The sequence below is a fragment of the Neoarius graeffei genome, chromosome 7, assembly GCF_027579695.1.
Source record: "Neoarius graeffei isolate fNeoGra1 chromosome 7, fNeoGra1.pri, whole genome shotgun sequence".
Lineage (NCBI taxonomy): Eukaryota > Metazoa > Chordata > Actinopteri > Siluriformes > Ariidae > Neoarius > Neoarius graeffei.
Window position 1 is genome coordinate 50,109,384 of NC_083575.1, and position 13,875 is coordinate 50,123,258.

The 13,875-nt window shown below is 40.7% G+C and overlaps 1 protein-coding gene across 1 annotated transcript in view; it reads left to right on the top strand.

Moving 5' to 3' along the window:
* pcdh15a (protocadherin-related 15a) overlaps positions 1-13,875 on the top strand; it is a 396,434-nt gene that overhangs the window by 190,339 nt on the left and 192,220 nt on the right. The window contains exon 18 of the mRNA XM_060924719.1: positions 2,348-2,476. Within this exon, the coding sequence (XP_060780702.1) occupies positions 2,348-2,476 (129 nt within the window). The remainder of the gene's footprint in view (positions 1-2,347; positions 2,477-13,875) is intronic.

A 13,875-nucleotide genomic window follows, 5' to 3' on the forward strand; every position in this document is an offset into this window, starting at 1 on the left:
CGTTCACAGCACTGATCATGTCCGATACAGTCTTACCTTTGCCTTGTAGTTCACAGTTCAAGTGATTTCAGTTTCCCTGTGATGTCTGTTAGAAAGGCAAGGTCAAGCACCCACTCAGTGTCCCAGAGCAAAGTAGTGTCCTGCCCTCTGGACTCCATGAACTCTTTGATTTCATCCAGATGTGACAAAAAGCGCTGCAGAACTCGACCCCTGCTGAGCCATCATATCTCTGTGTGCAGCAAGAGGTCACTGTACTCAGCTGACAGCTCCTTCAGAAGAAGTTTGAATGACCGGTGTTGTGTGGCATTCGCACGGATACTGTTGACAATCTCCACTACCAGAGTCATGATGTGATCAAAACCCATCACTTTGGCACAAATTTGGCCTGCTGATGGATGATACAGTGGTAACTGAGAAAATGGGGAAAATCTGGATCACTTCTGCAGTGCGCAATAAGACCAGAATGACGGCCGGTCATCGCGGGGGCTCTGTCGGTAGTTACTGATACCAACTTTTGAAGTGGGATGTTTTTTTCTGTAAAATAGTGCTTTATGGCCTCGTAGATGTCAACAGCCCTTGTTGTGGTTTTCAGGGGCAGCAAAGTAAGCATCTCCTCCTTCACAGTGAAATCACTGAACACCATTCTGACGAAGACCATCAGCTGCGCCGTGCTGGTTTTATCCACCGACTCGTCACATTGGATGCTAAAGTACCTGCATGTACTCATGTCACCGTTCAGCTGTTCCACCAAGTTAGTGGACATTGCTGATACTCTCCTGACGATGGTGTTGGCACTTAGTTGAACATCCGCGATGGCAGCGAGTATCTCCTTCCCATTCTTGTGATCTTTAAACAAAGTGTCTGCAACCACTGACATCACCCCTTTGACCACCTCTCCGTCCGAAAATGCCTTTTTGTGCTTAGGCAGGTAGCGTGCTGCTCTGAAGGAAGCTTCTGTAGCCTCTTTTGATTGCTTTGCCGGCTTGGTGAAAAAAGACTGTTGTCTACCCAAAGTTGCCTTGAGGTCATGAGTCTTTTGAGCACGTAATGCGCTGCCTGGAGGGTAGCTAGCATCAAACGTTCTGTGGCATGTAGAAAAATATCTCTCCACATTGTGTCTCTTAGCCAAGGCTACGGCAGCTCCACAGATCAGACACACACAACGTTCACCAACTTGAGTAAAGAAGAACTCTTTCTCCCATTCATCTTGAAAGTGATAAGTCTTCTTTTTCTTGCTCTCCGACATCACGTTTAAACACTTTTACAAAACTGCCTTTACTTATCACACTGTGTTGATCACTATCGATTGGCGAGCTAATGACTGAGGACTGAATGCAAAGGGGAGTTGGCGCGCTGGCATAGTGGGCTAAACTTTGACCCAGCAAAGAAAATTATCTACATTAGGCATCTATTTTAATTTAAAAAATATTAGGGGGATTTTCAGAAAATACTTCTGGATTAAACTTCAAGGCATCTTAAAACATGAAAACAATAAAAATATAGTTTTTTAAAGATTACCAAATATGATTTGAACAGTGCAGTAGTCACTGGCTATTTTTAGAACTTCCATCGCGGGCGCCTCCCAGGCTCCTGGCAGGCTACCTGGTGCCCGCGGGCACCATGTTGGCAAGGCCAGGCATAAGCGGTAATGGATGGATGTATTGGATTAGTAAATTTTGGAATTCTACAGTTCTAAAGAGTAAACTGCTTCATCCATTTGCCAGAATAAAAAAAAAAAATACAGTATATAATGTGCATCAGCATTAACCAGTTCTCATTCTTTAGACATAAGTTGCATCAATGCCAAGCAGGACACTGTTTCATGACATGTCATGGTAATTAATTTTTGAAAAGTTATTGATGTTGAAATAAAAAATAGAGCTGTAATGAATACATATACATACATGTGTATTTGTTCTCTAAAATCTGACTGTGTGATGTGTGAATTAATTATCCGTGCATACATCTGACACACTTTTATAACACTTTGGTTTTTTTTTTTTTTGTTCACTCTGTAAGAATTAGAAGATGAGAAATACTCATTATGTGCTATAATATTCATCTTCATGTCCTGGATTAATATTCAACTGTGACTGTAAACATTTTCTAAAAATATATTGCATTCATTATTTTTACATTGATGGCACTATATTTCCAGCTTGTCTTTCTTTACTAAAAATGCTTAACTTTATGTAACGTTGAATAGGTTTGTCAGGGTTAAAATCTTAACGATTACTTAGATTTTTCCTTTGAGAGTTGCATGTATATTGTGTAAAAATATGGATTTACAGTAAACCTTTATGCAGCTTTAGAGACTCTTCCTAACTCATGCTCTCTTTCTATGCAGACATCCACTGCTACTGTCAGTGTTGTGGTCACAGATGTCAACGACAATGACCCGACCTTTGACCTCACCTTGCCTCAGAACTTGACTGTACAAGAGGAGAGCGCCAATTTGTATGTGGGTCAAGTTAGGGTGAGTCGCTTCATGGCATAGCGCATAAATTCATTGCTTTTTGGATATTTAGCTGCAAATCAATGTACCGTATGAGCAATTTTTTCATGCATATTTTATCTGAAATTCTATTAAAGCTTCTTAAATAATATTGCTGGTGCATTTATTGTTTCCCAATTAAGCCTCAGTAAATTAGAATCATTATTCACCTTAAAGATTGTCCATGATGACTAGCTCTGTTCCACCCCATCAAGCAGGGAGGACTTTTAATTACTGCCATAGATTAAACATGCTTTGTTTGATTAGAGCTATAATCAATAGAAGTAGCATAAAGTTATCATTTGTAATAATGTGCCTTCATTTGTTTTGACAGCAAACAATTTTTTTAAGTGTAACTTGTTTCATGTATGTATAATAGAATGTTTATGGTTGTAACAGGGTCAACATGATTTCAAAGGTAGTTTGAGTATTATTATTGGTTTTATATATGTGTGTCATGTACAGTAGGTAAATATGCACGGTTGGTTTCAGATCTGGTGATTAACTTGGCCATTGCAGAACTTACCACTTCTTTGCCTTCAAAAAGTCTTGTGTTGTTTTTGAAGTACGATTTTGTAAATTGTCCATCTGCACTGTGGAGTGATATTTAATGAGTTTTGAAGCAATTGGCTGAATCTGAGGAGACAATATAGCCCTATACACTTCAGAATTCATCCTGCTGCTTTTGTCAGCAGTCATATCATCGATAAATGCACACATGCCCACACCATAAGGTGATGTGGTATTCTTTGGATCATGAACTGTTCTTTCCTTTCTTCATGCTCTTCTTTTCCCATCATTCTGGTACAAGTTGATCTCTATCTCAACTGGATGGGCTTTTTGAGATGGTTTTTGGCTAACTCTAATCTGGTATTCCAATTTTTAAGGCTTACCAGTAGTTTACCTCTTGTGGTAAAACCTCCGTATTTATCATTGTGAAGTTTTGTTTTGTTTTTTTTTTTTGATTGTTGACTTTGACACAGATATGGCTACCTACTGGAGGGTGTTCTTGATCTGGCCAACTGTTGTCAAGGGGTTTTTCTTCACCAGGGAAATAATTCTTCTGTCATTCACTACTGTTCTCCATTGTCTTCTGGGCCTTTTGGTGTTCTTGATATAACCTCTTGATTTTTCAGTCTAATGATGGTTTGCAGCTCTTTGGACTTCATATTTAGAGTTAACAGCAACAGATTTCAAATACAAAGGATACTTGAAATCAACTCTAGACCTTTTATTACCTTGCCTGGGACGGAGTCCATCAGGGGGCGAGGTATTGTTTTTGGTCGGGTTTGTTTGTTTGTAAACTATGTTACAGGAAAACGGCTGAACCAATCTTCTTGTAACTTTCAGGATAGATGAGTATTGCTCTCAAATAGAACCTCCAAAATGTTGGGGGTCATCCTGCCAAAGTCAAAGTCATTGTGACCAAAATGGTAAAAAAGAAAGAAAAAAGCTCTGAGCTCAGACTGCAGGAGCGCTGCCTCGGAAAGACTCCTCCCATAAACATGCTGATTGGCTCACCTGCCTCATTTGCATACACTGCTGTCATTGGATGGTTTCTTGGTTCATTTACATATGCAAAGGAAGGGGTTTTGATCGCGCCCACTTTTAAATCCCATTGATAAAAACTTCCCTGCTCTGTTGATTTAGTATTATAAATAAAGGGAGTAGACTAAAGAAATCACTTTCAGACATGCTTATGCTTATTACAGAGGGAAAGCACGATCCACTGAGTTCTAGTGCCGGGCCATTTCTGGGAAATAAGAGTTTCGGTTATGGCGACAGCATGTGTATATCAGCCTCGGTTCGGAGGTTTCAGTTTTGAAAACTGTAAGAGGTAAGAGTAGAATAATATAAAGTACAGACACTTGGTATATTTTACTTTTGTGATTTTAAATTGTTCATTTTTGGATTACACTTCATTTTTGTGGCTACTGCCTCATAGAGTAAATACATATGCTATATTTACTGTATGGACATGGTATCAGAAAACAATTTTATTTATAAGCAGTAGCCACATGTACCCATAGGGTACCTATTTTTTTTGCGATATCTTCCTTCATATTCATCATAAGTGCTACCGGGCGAGGTTTATTTTGCCTGGTAACACTTGTTACCTCACCTGGGACGGAGTCCACCAGGAGGTGAGGTATTGTTTTCGGTGGGGTTTCTTTGTTTCTTTGTTAGCAACATTACAGGAAAACAACTGGACCAGTCTTCATGAAACTTTCAGGATGGATGGGCATTGGTCTCAAATAGAACCTCCAACATTTTGAGGGTCATCTGGTCAAGGTCACCAAAAAGGTCAAAAGCGTCCCCCCCCCCCCCCGCTGTATCTTTCTTCATATTCATCATATTTACTTCAAACAAAATCCAAAATGTTCATCTTTCAATTCTGCTTCCATTGATATGCTACATGATGGGGTATCTGTCATAATTTTCTTAGCGGTCGGGGCTCAAATGTCACGGGTCAAGGTCACGGGTTTTCAGAGATTCACAACTGGGAAACAGTTCAACTTAATATTATTGACATATAGGAAGTCATATATGAGCTTTCATTTGGCACCATGACCTTCGACATTGAGTGACCTTGAAAGGTCATATGCAGGGTCATGGATTTTCAGAGGCTCATAACTGTGAAACAGTTCAAGATAGACAGATACTTAATATTATTGACATATAGGAAGTCATATATGGGCTTTCATTTGGCACCATGACCTTTGACTATGAATGACCTTGAAAGGTCAAACTCAAAGTCACAGGTTTTCAGAGGCTCATAACATTAAAATGGTTAATGATAGAGAGATGTTTACCATTATCAACATAAGAAGTCCCATATGGGCTTTCAGTTGCCACCATGACCTTTGACCTTGAATGACTGAAATGTCAAACTCAAAGTCATGGATTTTCATAGGACTATAACCTCACAGCTGATGATTGAGAAATATTACCATTATCAACATATAGGTAGTCCCATATGGGCTTTCATTTAGCACCATAAATGTTGACCTTGAGTGACCTTGAAATGTCAACCTGAAGGTCACGGATTGACCTTGTAAGGTGAATAGGCCAGCCTGTCGGGCGAGGTTTGTTTTGCCTGGCAACACTCTTTGCTTATGTGTTTGTTTTTGCTAGTGACAATTAACATTCTGGAAAGCTTGCCTATATAACTCTACTGTATACTTTCTAAGCTAGCAACTTTCTTTTCAGTATGTCTGATCAAAGAATGAGAAAGATAAAAATGGATTATTATGTCATCACTATCACACTGGCACTGGGTATTTCTTCAGCTTTTCTAGGTTCACAGCCTTATAGCGTCTCTGGAAATCACAAAAAAAGGAAAGTGTCACATATTACTAGCACTCTCGCTATTTTACACACACACACACACACACACGGAAATACGCATCCCTGTGGGTTATAAACCCAGGTGGGTTGCTCTCTATTTGTAGCACATACTATACTTGCAGCCTCCCTCCTCGTTAGGGTGTATCTGGAATTTGTTAGCAGTATGATTGGGTGTGAGATTACATGCTTTTGTGTATAATTATGAGTACATAAGCACTATATGTAATTTGATAGACACAAAACATCAGTTATATTTTAAATGAAATTAGAGGGCTATTACACTGCCTGTCCAAACAAAGTCATTGTTTGGAGTTAAATAAGCAAATACATGGGAGCCTTTGATTGGATAATTACTGCAGTGATTAATGTGTGTCAGCTGGCAACAATTCAACAATTTAACCCTAACTGATGCAGTGAGTAGCTTCTCATTTCTTAAACAAACATGTCAGAAGACGTATCCTGTGCTCATGGAAAAGATGTTGGTGTGTTTCAGAAGGGTCAAATTATTGGCTTACATCAAGAAAAGAAAACAACTAAGGAGATTGCTGAAATGACTGGAGTTGGATTAAGAACTGTCCAATGCATTATTAAAACCTGGAAGGATAGTGTTGAACCATCCACTTTGTGGAAAAAATGTGGTTGGAAAAAGATCCTGACTGACCATAATCAGAGATCTCTTAAATGCTTGTTGAAGTCGAATAGTTTAAAAAAAACACTGACAGTAGAACTCATGGCTATGTTTGATCGTGAAATTAAGCATTTCCACACTCTCAATGTGATGAGAACTCGCAGGATTGGTACTAAACAGCTGTGTGGCCATAAGAAAACCACTTGTTAGTGAGGCTGATCAGGAGAACAGGCTGCAATTTGCTAGGGAGCTTAAAGATTGGACTCTGGAGCAATAGAAAAGGTTGTATGTTTGATTAGTCCAGATTTATCCTATTCCTGAGTGATGGGTGTGTCAGGGTAATAAGGGAAGCACATGGAGTGATGTATTCATCATGCATCATGGCCACTGTACAAGCCTCTGGAGGCAGTGTGATGATCTGGGGTTACTTCAGTTGGTCAGGTTGAGGCTCAGCAATGTTATGGGGCAATAAAATAGTCAGCTGAGGACCTGAATGTATTGAATGACTAGGTTATCACATCAATGGATTTTTTTCTTCCCTGATGGCACAGGCATAAAATTAGGACAAAGATTGTGAAAGAGTGGTTCAGGAAGCATGAGGAATACTTTTCACATATGAATTGGCCACCACAGAGTCCCGACCTTAACCCCATTGAGAATCTTTGGGATGTGCTGGAGAAGACTTTACACAGTGGTTTGACTCTTCCATCTTCAACACAAGAGCTTGGTGAAAAATTAATACAACTCTGGACTAAAATAAATATTGTGACGTTGCATAAGTTTATCAAAACAATGCCATGGCGAATTCCCTTTTAATCAAAGCTAAAGGTGGTCCAAACAATATGAAAGTGTGCAGCTTTTTTTTTTTTTTTTTTGGACAGGGCAGTGTATTTTTCAGTAATGGTGGAATTGCTAGTTTGTAACAGACATTGCTTTGTATATTCTATAGTTTCATGTCATACCGAGGTCTCTCACAATGACCATAATAGAAATTGCATTCCAACAATTTGGTTCTTTTCAGCTTAGGACACAATTGTGCTACACATTTGTTGTCTGTTTGTTTAGCCTTCTCTTCACATATTAATTTACTGAGTTAATTATTGAAGACTGCATCTGCTGGGGGAGGTTGCTGTCACTACACACATTAGCAGGATATTTAAAACCCATTTCCCTTTGACTGTGAAATGTTTAATTTATCATGGCTTCTGATGTTCTTTTAATTTCAGTGCTTTTTCATTTTGCTTATATTAATGGCACTTCCCTCCCCCTCCCTTCCTTGCTTCTCTTCATCTTACCCTGCTGGATTAGTGTCAAGACTGCCTTTCATGCTGTCTATTATAGCTTATGTTTTCTTATGTCATGAAAATAAGTGTAGCATGTTGCCACTCTGCTATACAAATCAATGAATCTATCTATCTATCTATCTATCTATCTATCTATCTATCTATCTATCTATCTATCTATCTATCTATCTATCTATCCTCACAGCGCTGAGCAGAACACAGACACTGACTCAGAGGAGTTGAGGAAATAGTGCTCTTTTATTTACATTTTTCTTTTAAGTAAAGGAAGGGGAGGGTGAGAGAGGGAGAAGAGAGGTACTAAAGTGCTTTCTGTGAGAATGAAATGAGAAGCTCAGCCAGCTGCTTCCCGTGGTCAGGCAGTGATGTGCTGGTGGGCCATGGGGTCTCTCGGTGGTGGTGTGCTGGCGGGCCATGGGGTCTCCCATCGGGTGGATTGGAGCTCTGGCTCATGGCAGGCAAGGAGTCCTGGCTGGGAGTTGTCTCAGGCTTGGAATAGCATTGTTGTCTCTGGAGCTTTTTGGGAGAGAAGAGAGAGTGGTCAGAATTGTGCGTCTGAGACATGAGTACTAATCTGCTGAGAACTCGAGGTCCTTTCATCCCCTGGATGCTGCTGGAGGGTAGAGAGCAGTACCATTTTATTCACTGCAGTTGTGTGATCCCCACTCTGTAGGCATGTCTCCAGCTATCTACAGCATTAGAAGTGTGGAACTGGAGCTGTTCTTTCAGCACTGGGAGAGTGGTAGCACAAGAAGCAATGTTTTTCTTGTGCAGGGACTTACAGGGACCTCTGCCACAGTGCCCACCCTTAGCTCTGAGCCTAACATTGGAGGTACATATGCCCAGAGGCCATACCTTCGAGAGAGGCCATCGGTGTTCCTATGCTGGACCCCTGCTCAGTGCTGGAACTGGAAAGAGAAGTCTTGTAGGGAAAGGAACCATCATGCTGTGTGAGAGTTAGTCTTTAGCTTGAGCCATACACTGGAGGGGTGCATGATTTGTCACTGATGTGAAGTGTTGTTCACTGAGATAATACCTGAGTTCGGTTAATCGCCCAATTGATGGCAAGAGTTTCCCTTTCCACAGCAGCATACCTTTGTTCAGTAGGCATCAACTTATGGCTGATGTAGAGCATGGGGTGCTCCTCTCCCTTGAAGGTGTGGGAGAGCATGGGGCCCAGGTCCATCTTTGATATGTCCGTGTGCACAATGAAGGGTCAGTCAAAATCAGGATTAGGCAGTATGGGACAGCTGATGAGTTCTTCCAGTTCCACTATCAGCTATTGAAGGTACATTGCCCAGGTAGACGAGTTGATGATGACATCATCCAGTAGACTGTAGCGTAAGAACAATGGGGCCTGACAATGATGTCCATCAATTGCTGGAATGTTGCTGGTGTCCCATGGAGGCCAAATGGGAGAATCCTGTACTGCCAGTGCCCTGAGGGTGTGCAACAGAAAGCAGTTTTGGGTCAGGCCTTTGGAGTCAGGGCCACCTGCCAGTATGCTTTGGTCAGATTGTGAGTCAAGCTAAAATAAGTCCTCCTGAGATGATCCACAAGGTCATCCACCCATAAGAGAGGGCAACAGTCAAACTCTGTGATGTGATTTAGCTTCTGGAAGTAATTAAAGATTCTGAGACTGCCGTCGGTCTTGGGGATTGGGCAATGATTGGGCTGGACCAGGGGCTGATGGATTCTTTAATAATCCTGTCCTGCAACATCTGTTCCACCTCTTCTTTGACAGCCTGCCAGGGGGCCTCTAGGACATGGTAGGGCTGTTGCCTGATGACGGTCCGAGGGGGTTGATGTCATGCAGGATCAGATGGGTCTGCCCCAGTTCCATTGAGAACACATCCACAAACTGGTCCACTAGCTCCTGTCACTGGGCTAGGGTTGAGTTCTTTGCCCCATTGCACCAAGGTATGCCCTGAGGTGTTTCTCAGATGGCTAATAGAACATAATGGAGGGGGAAATTCCAGTTCCTCCTATCCTCCTCCTCTACCCTTTTGAGCATCCTCTTGAGGTTCTGATTAAATCACTTGAAGAGTCTGTCAGTCTGGTGATGTGGATAGTACACAGACATTGCTGCATCTGTTTCACCTGCAACAGACAGCACACATTGGTCATTAATTTTGAGACAAAAGACATACCTCGGTCCATCAGCAGGTCCTTTGGGAGTACTACATGAGAGAAGAAAAGGACTAGTTCCCTAGTGATGTTCTTGGAGGTAGCTTTTTGGAAGGGGATGGCCTCAGGGTGTCAGGTGGTGTAGTCACTGTCTATGAGGATGTATTTATTTCCTTGTGTTGGCTTGGGGAGAGGACCAACCAGGTCTATCCCCACTATCTTGAAGGTCAGCCCAACAATAAGGAGAGGGATGAGCAGCACAGAAGCAGGTTTTGCTGGGGCAGTGCACTGGGACGGAGGGCACCACTGGCAGAAGTTTTATTTTTACTTCAGCTTCCATTTCTGGCCAATGGAAGCAGTCCCTCAGCCTGGTGAGGGTGTTGCGGGCTCCCAGGTGGCCACCAAGGGGATGAGAAAGGGCAAGGTGCATAAAGATGTCTACCTTGCACTATGGAACTACCTAAAGGTCACACAGCTGCCCCTAATGGTTGTTGTGATAATACAGCAGACCCCCTTGGATTAGGAAGTACGCTAGGGGGGGCAGGACATGTCCAGCTTGCGGGTCCTCACCCATACGTACCTGACCATTGTAGTGACTTGCAGCTGCAGCAGGCTGTCAGAATTGTGCCTCTAATATGAGAGCACTAACCTGCTGAGAATGAGAGGGCCTTTTATATTGCCCTGGAAACTGCTGGAGGGTGGAGAGCAATGCACTTTAATTCGTTACAGCTGTGCGAGCCAAGCCCCACAGGCATGCGCACTCTGGTTGTCCACAACATTGGAGGTGCTGATGTGGAGCTGTTCTTTCAGCAGTAGCATGAGGAGTGATGTTCTTCTTGTGCAGGGACTCACAGGGACCTCTGCCACACTATCCATTCATCCATCTATCCATGGCTGTTTACTTGATTATCTCTCAGTCCGTAAGCCTGCCTATCTTTTCATCTTCTGCATTCATCTATCCTTGATACTCAGATGCATTACTGGTTTTGCTATACTCTCATTATAATAGCTTTCTGTTGCACTCAGTCTCTCATGCACAGACACACACATGCACACACATACATAGCTTTTTTTTTTTTAACTCTCAATTTTCTACCTGCCTGTTTTTTTTTTTTTGTAAGGAGGGATTAGTAGTAGCACTTCTGAACCTTTTAGAGCTGTTTGCTTACATGGGGTATACATGCAGATGACCCATCACATTCCAACAATTACAATTTGTTAAATAAATTATTTGCTCCTCGGAAAAAAATTTAATTGTCTCATAAATGCTTTGTTTTTCTGCCTGTTGTTTACACTAAACTGCTGTTAGATTTAAACCTCATTAAATGCTTGATTTCCCATAGCTTAAAAAAGGCTGTTGGCCCATATGAGTAGCAGCCTGGGAAAACCCTTCACATAATAAAGTTTTCTATTGTATGAAGTTCTGAAAATGACCAAGTTCCCTGTAAAACTCTTTTTATTATTATTATTATTATTATTATTATTATCCATCCATCCATTATCTGTAGCCGCTTATCCTGTCCTACAGGGTCGCAGGCAAGCTGGAGCCTATTCCAACTGACTATGGGCGAGAGGCGGGGTACACCCTGGACAAGTCACCAGGTTTTATTATTATTATTATTATTATTATTATTATTATTATTTAATTATCAAACAGAGGTAAAGTGATAGCATTTTAAAGTTTGGTTACCTTCAAAAGTTAAGAGAGACAATGTTAGAAAGTAAATAAAAATTTTCCATCATTTTGTTGAAATTTTTCTTAAAGTAGAGATGTCAAAGTATATTACTTTGACAGAAATTATTCATAAAGTGAGGGTGTAGTAAGTATTCAGACAGTATTGTTTTATTTAATATATTTCCAGTGCATTTGTCCACTTAAAATTTACACACATAATGTCTGATTATTTTTATTTTAAACTTTTAAATACAGACTTTTCATATTTATAAGTATGTTATTTTTTAAATATGTTTAAAAATAAATTGATAGGGGACAAAAGTATTTGAACACCACAAGTTACCAATGTTAGTACTTATTGGCAACTGCATATTTGAGACATCTACAGTGAGAAATAATTAGCTTTTTAAGTGTTATAGTTAAATTTTGGCCCATTACTTTAGGCAAATTGTATTCAATTCCTCAAGGTTACAAGGGTCCCTCTAATGGACTGGATGCAATGCTGATATCCTTTATAAATAATCAATGGGATTTAAATCAAAAGACTGATATAATTTGGCTGCATGTTTGGAGTCACTGTCTTGTTGAAACATCTACCTCCTTCATATGTTCAGTTTCTTGCCAGATGAGATTAAATTCTCTTTTAATATATCCTGGTACATCACTCCATTCATGTTTCCTCCAATGGCCTGCAATGCCCCCGCACCATTTACAGAGAAGCAACTCCAAATCATGAAACTCCTACCTCTGTACTTCACTGTTGGTATGGTGCTCTTGGAATCATGCACACAACTCTTCTGTCTCCAAACATGAGCAGCTGAATTATTGCTTTTAAAAAAATGTTTTGTTTGAAAGGAGTATATTGATCCCAAGGGGTGCAATTTCTCTAAATGCTTGTATGAAAAGCTGCATCTCTGATACAGATCTCTTTAATAAGCAGAGGAGTTTGCATAGGGTGTAGCAATGGAGATGACTATGGGGCAGCATATTTTTTATTGTTCACTGTGTAACTGCTAATACATACTGTTGCTTTTAGGTCATCCTGCAACTCTTTTCAAGCGAGTGCTGGATTCTGACTTAAACAGTTATCATTAGTCTGACAGTACATTGTAGAATCTTGCACAGCAAAATATCTGATTTTTTTTTCCTTCAGTGTACACGCACGGTCCACTTTATTAGGAACACCTGCACGTTCATACAATTATCTAATCAGCTGATCAGGTGGCAGCAGTGCAGAATCATGCAGATACAGGTCAAGAGCTTCAGTTAATGTTCACACCAAACATCAGAATGAGGAAAAAGTGTGATCTCTGTGACTTTCATTGTGGCATGGGTGTTGGTAACAGAAGGGCCAGTTTGAGAACTTCATAAATTGCTGATCTCCTGGGATTTTCTCACACAACAGTCACTAGAGTTTACACAGAATGGTGCAAAAAAACAAACAACACTGAGTGAGTGACAGTTCTGTGGGTGGAAATGCCTTGTTGATAAGAGAAGTTAGAGGAAAATGGCTAGATTTGTTCATGTTGCCAGGAAGGATATAGTAACTCGGATAATCACTCTTTACAACCATGGTGAGCAAAAAAGCATCTCAACATGCACAAAACATTGAAGCTTCAGGTGGATGGACTGCTAAATACTAACTATGTTGTTAACAAAGTCATAAGGTCTTTTTCAATTCAACAACAAAAGTATGAAAGTGTGTCTGAAGATGAATTTTGTGACCTGTAGATAAGTCAGGCAGGGGTCAATTGATCAGATATACAACACAACAAAGGGAAAATAAAAAAAAATGATTTTGAGGGCAAACGCACATGCTCAACAAATAATATAAAACAGTGCACAGGCATGCACATAGAAAATGGCAAAACCTCACAAATATTATAGGTGAGTGAGGTGGCATATACAGTATATACTGAGCTAAATGAAGATGTAACAGTGAGTACTACAAACTGGATTTGGACATGGAGTTGTGGTGACTACTGGATCAAATCAAATCAAGTTTATTTGTATAGCGCTTTTAACAATAAACATTGTCGCAAAGCAGCTTTACAGAATTTGAACGACTTAAAACATGAGCTAATTTTATCCCTAATCTATCCCCAATGAGCAAGCCTGTGGCGACGGTGGCAAGGAAAAACTCCCTCAGACGACATGAGGAAGAAACCTCGAGAGGAACCAGACTCAAAAGGGAACCCATCCTCATTTGGGCAACAACAAACAGCCTGACTATAATATTAACAGTTTTAACAGGTATAACCCTCAACTGTCCTCATGGGGCCGTCCTTCACAGGAGCGGTGC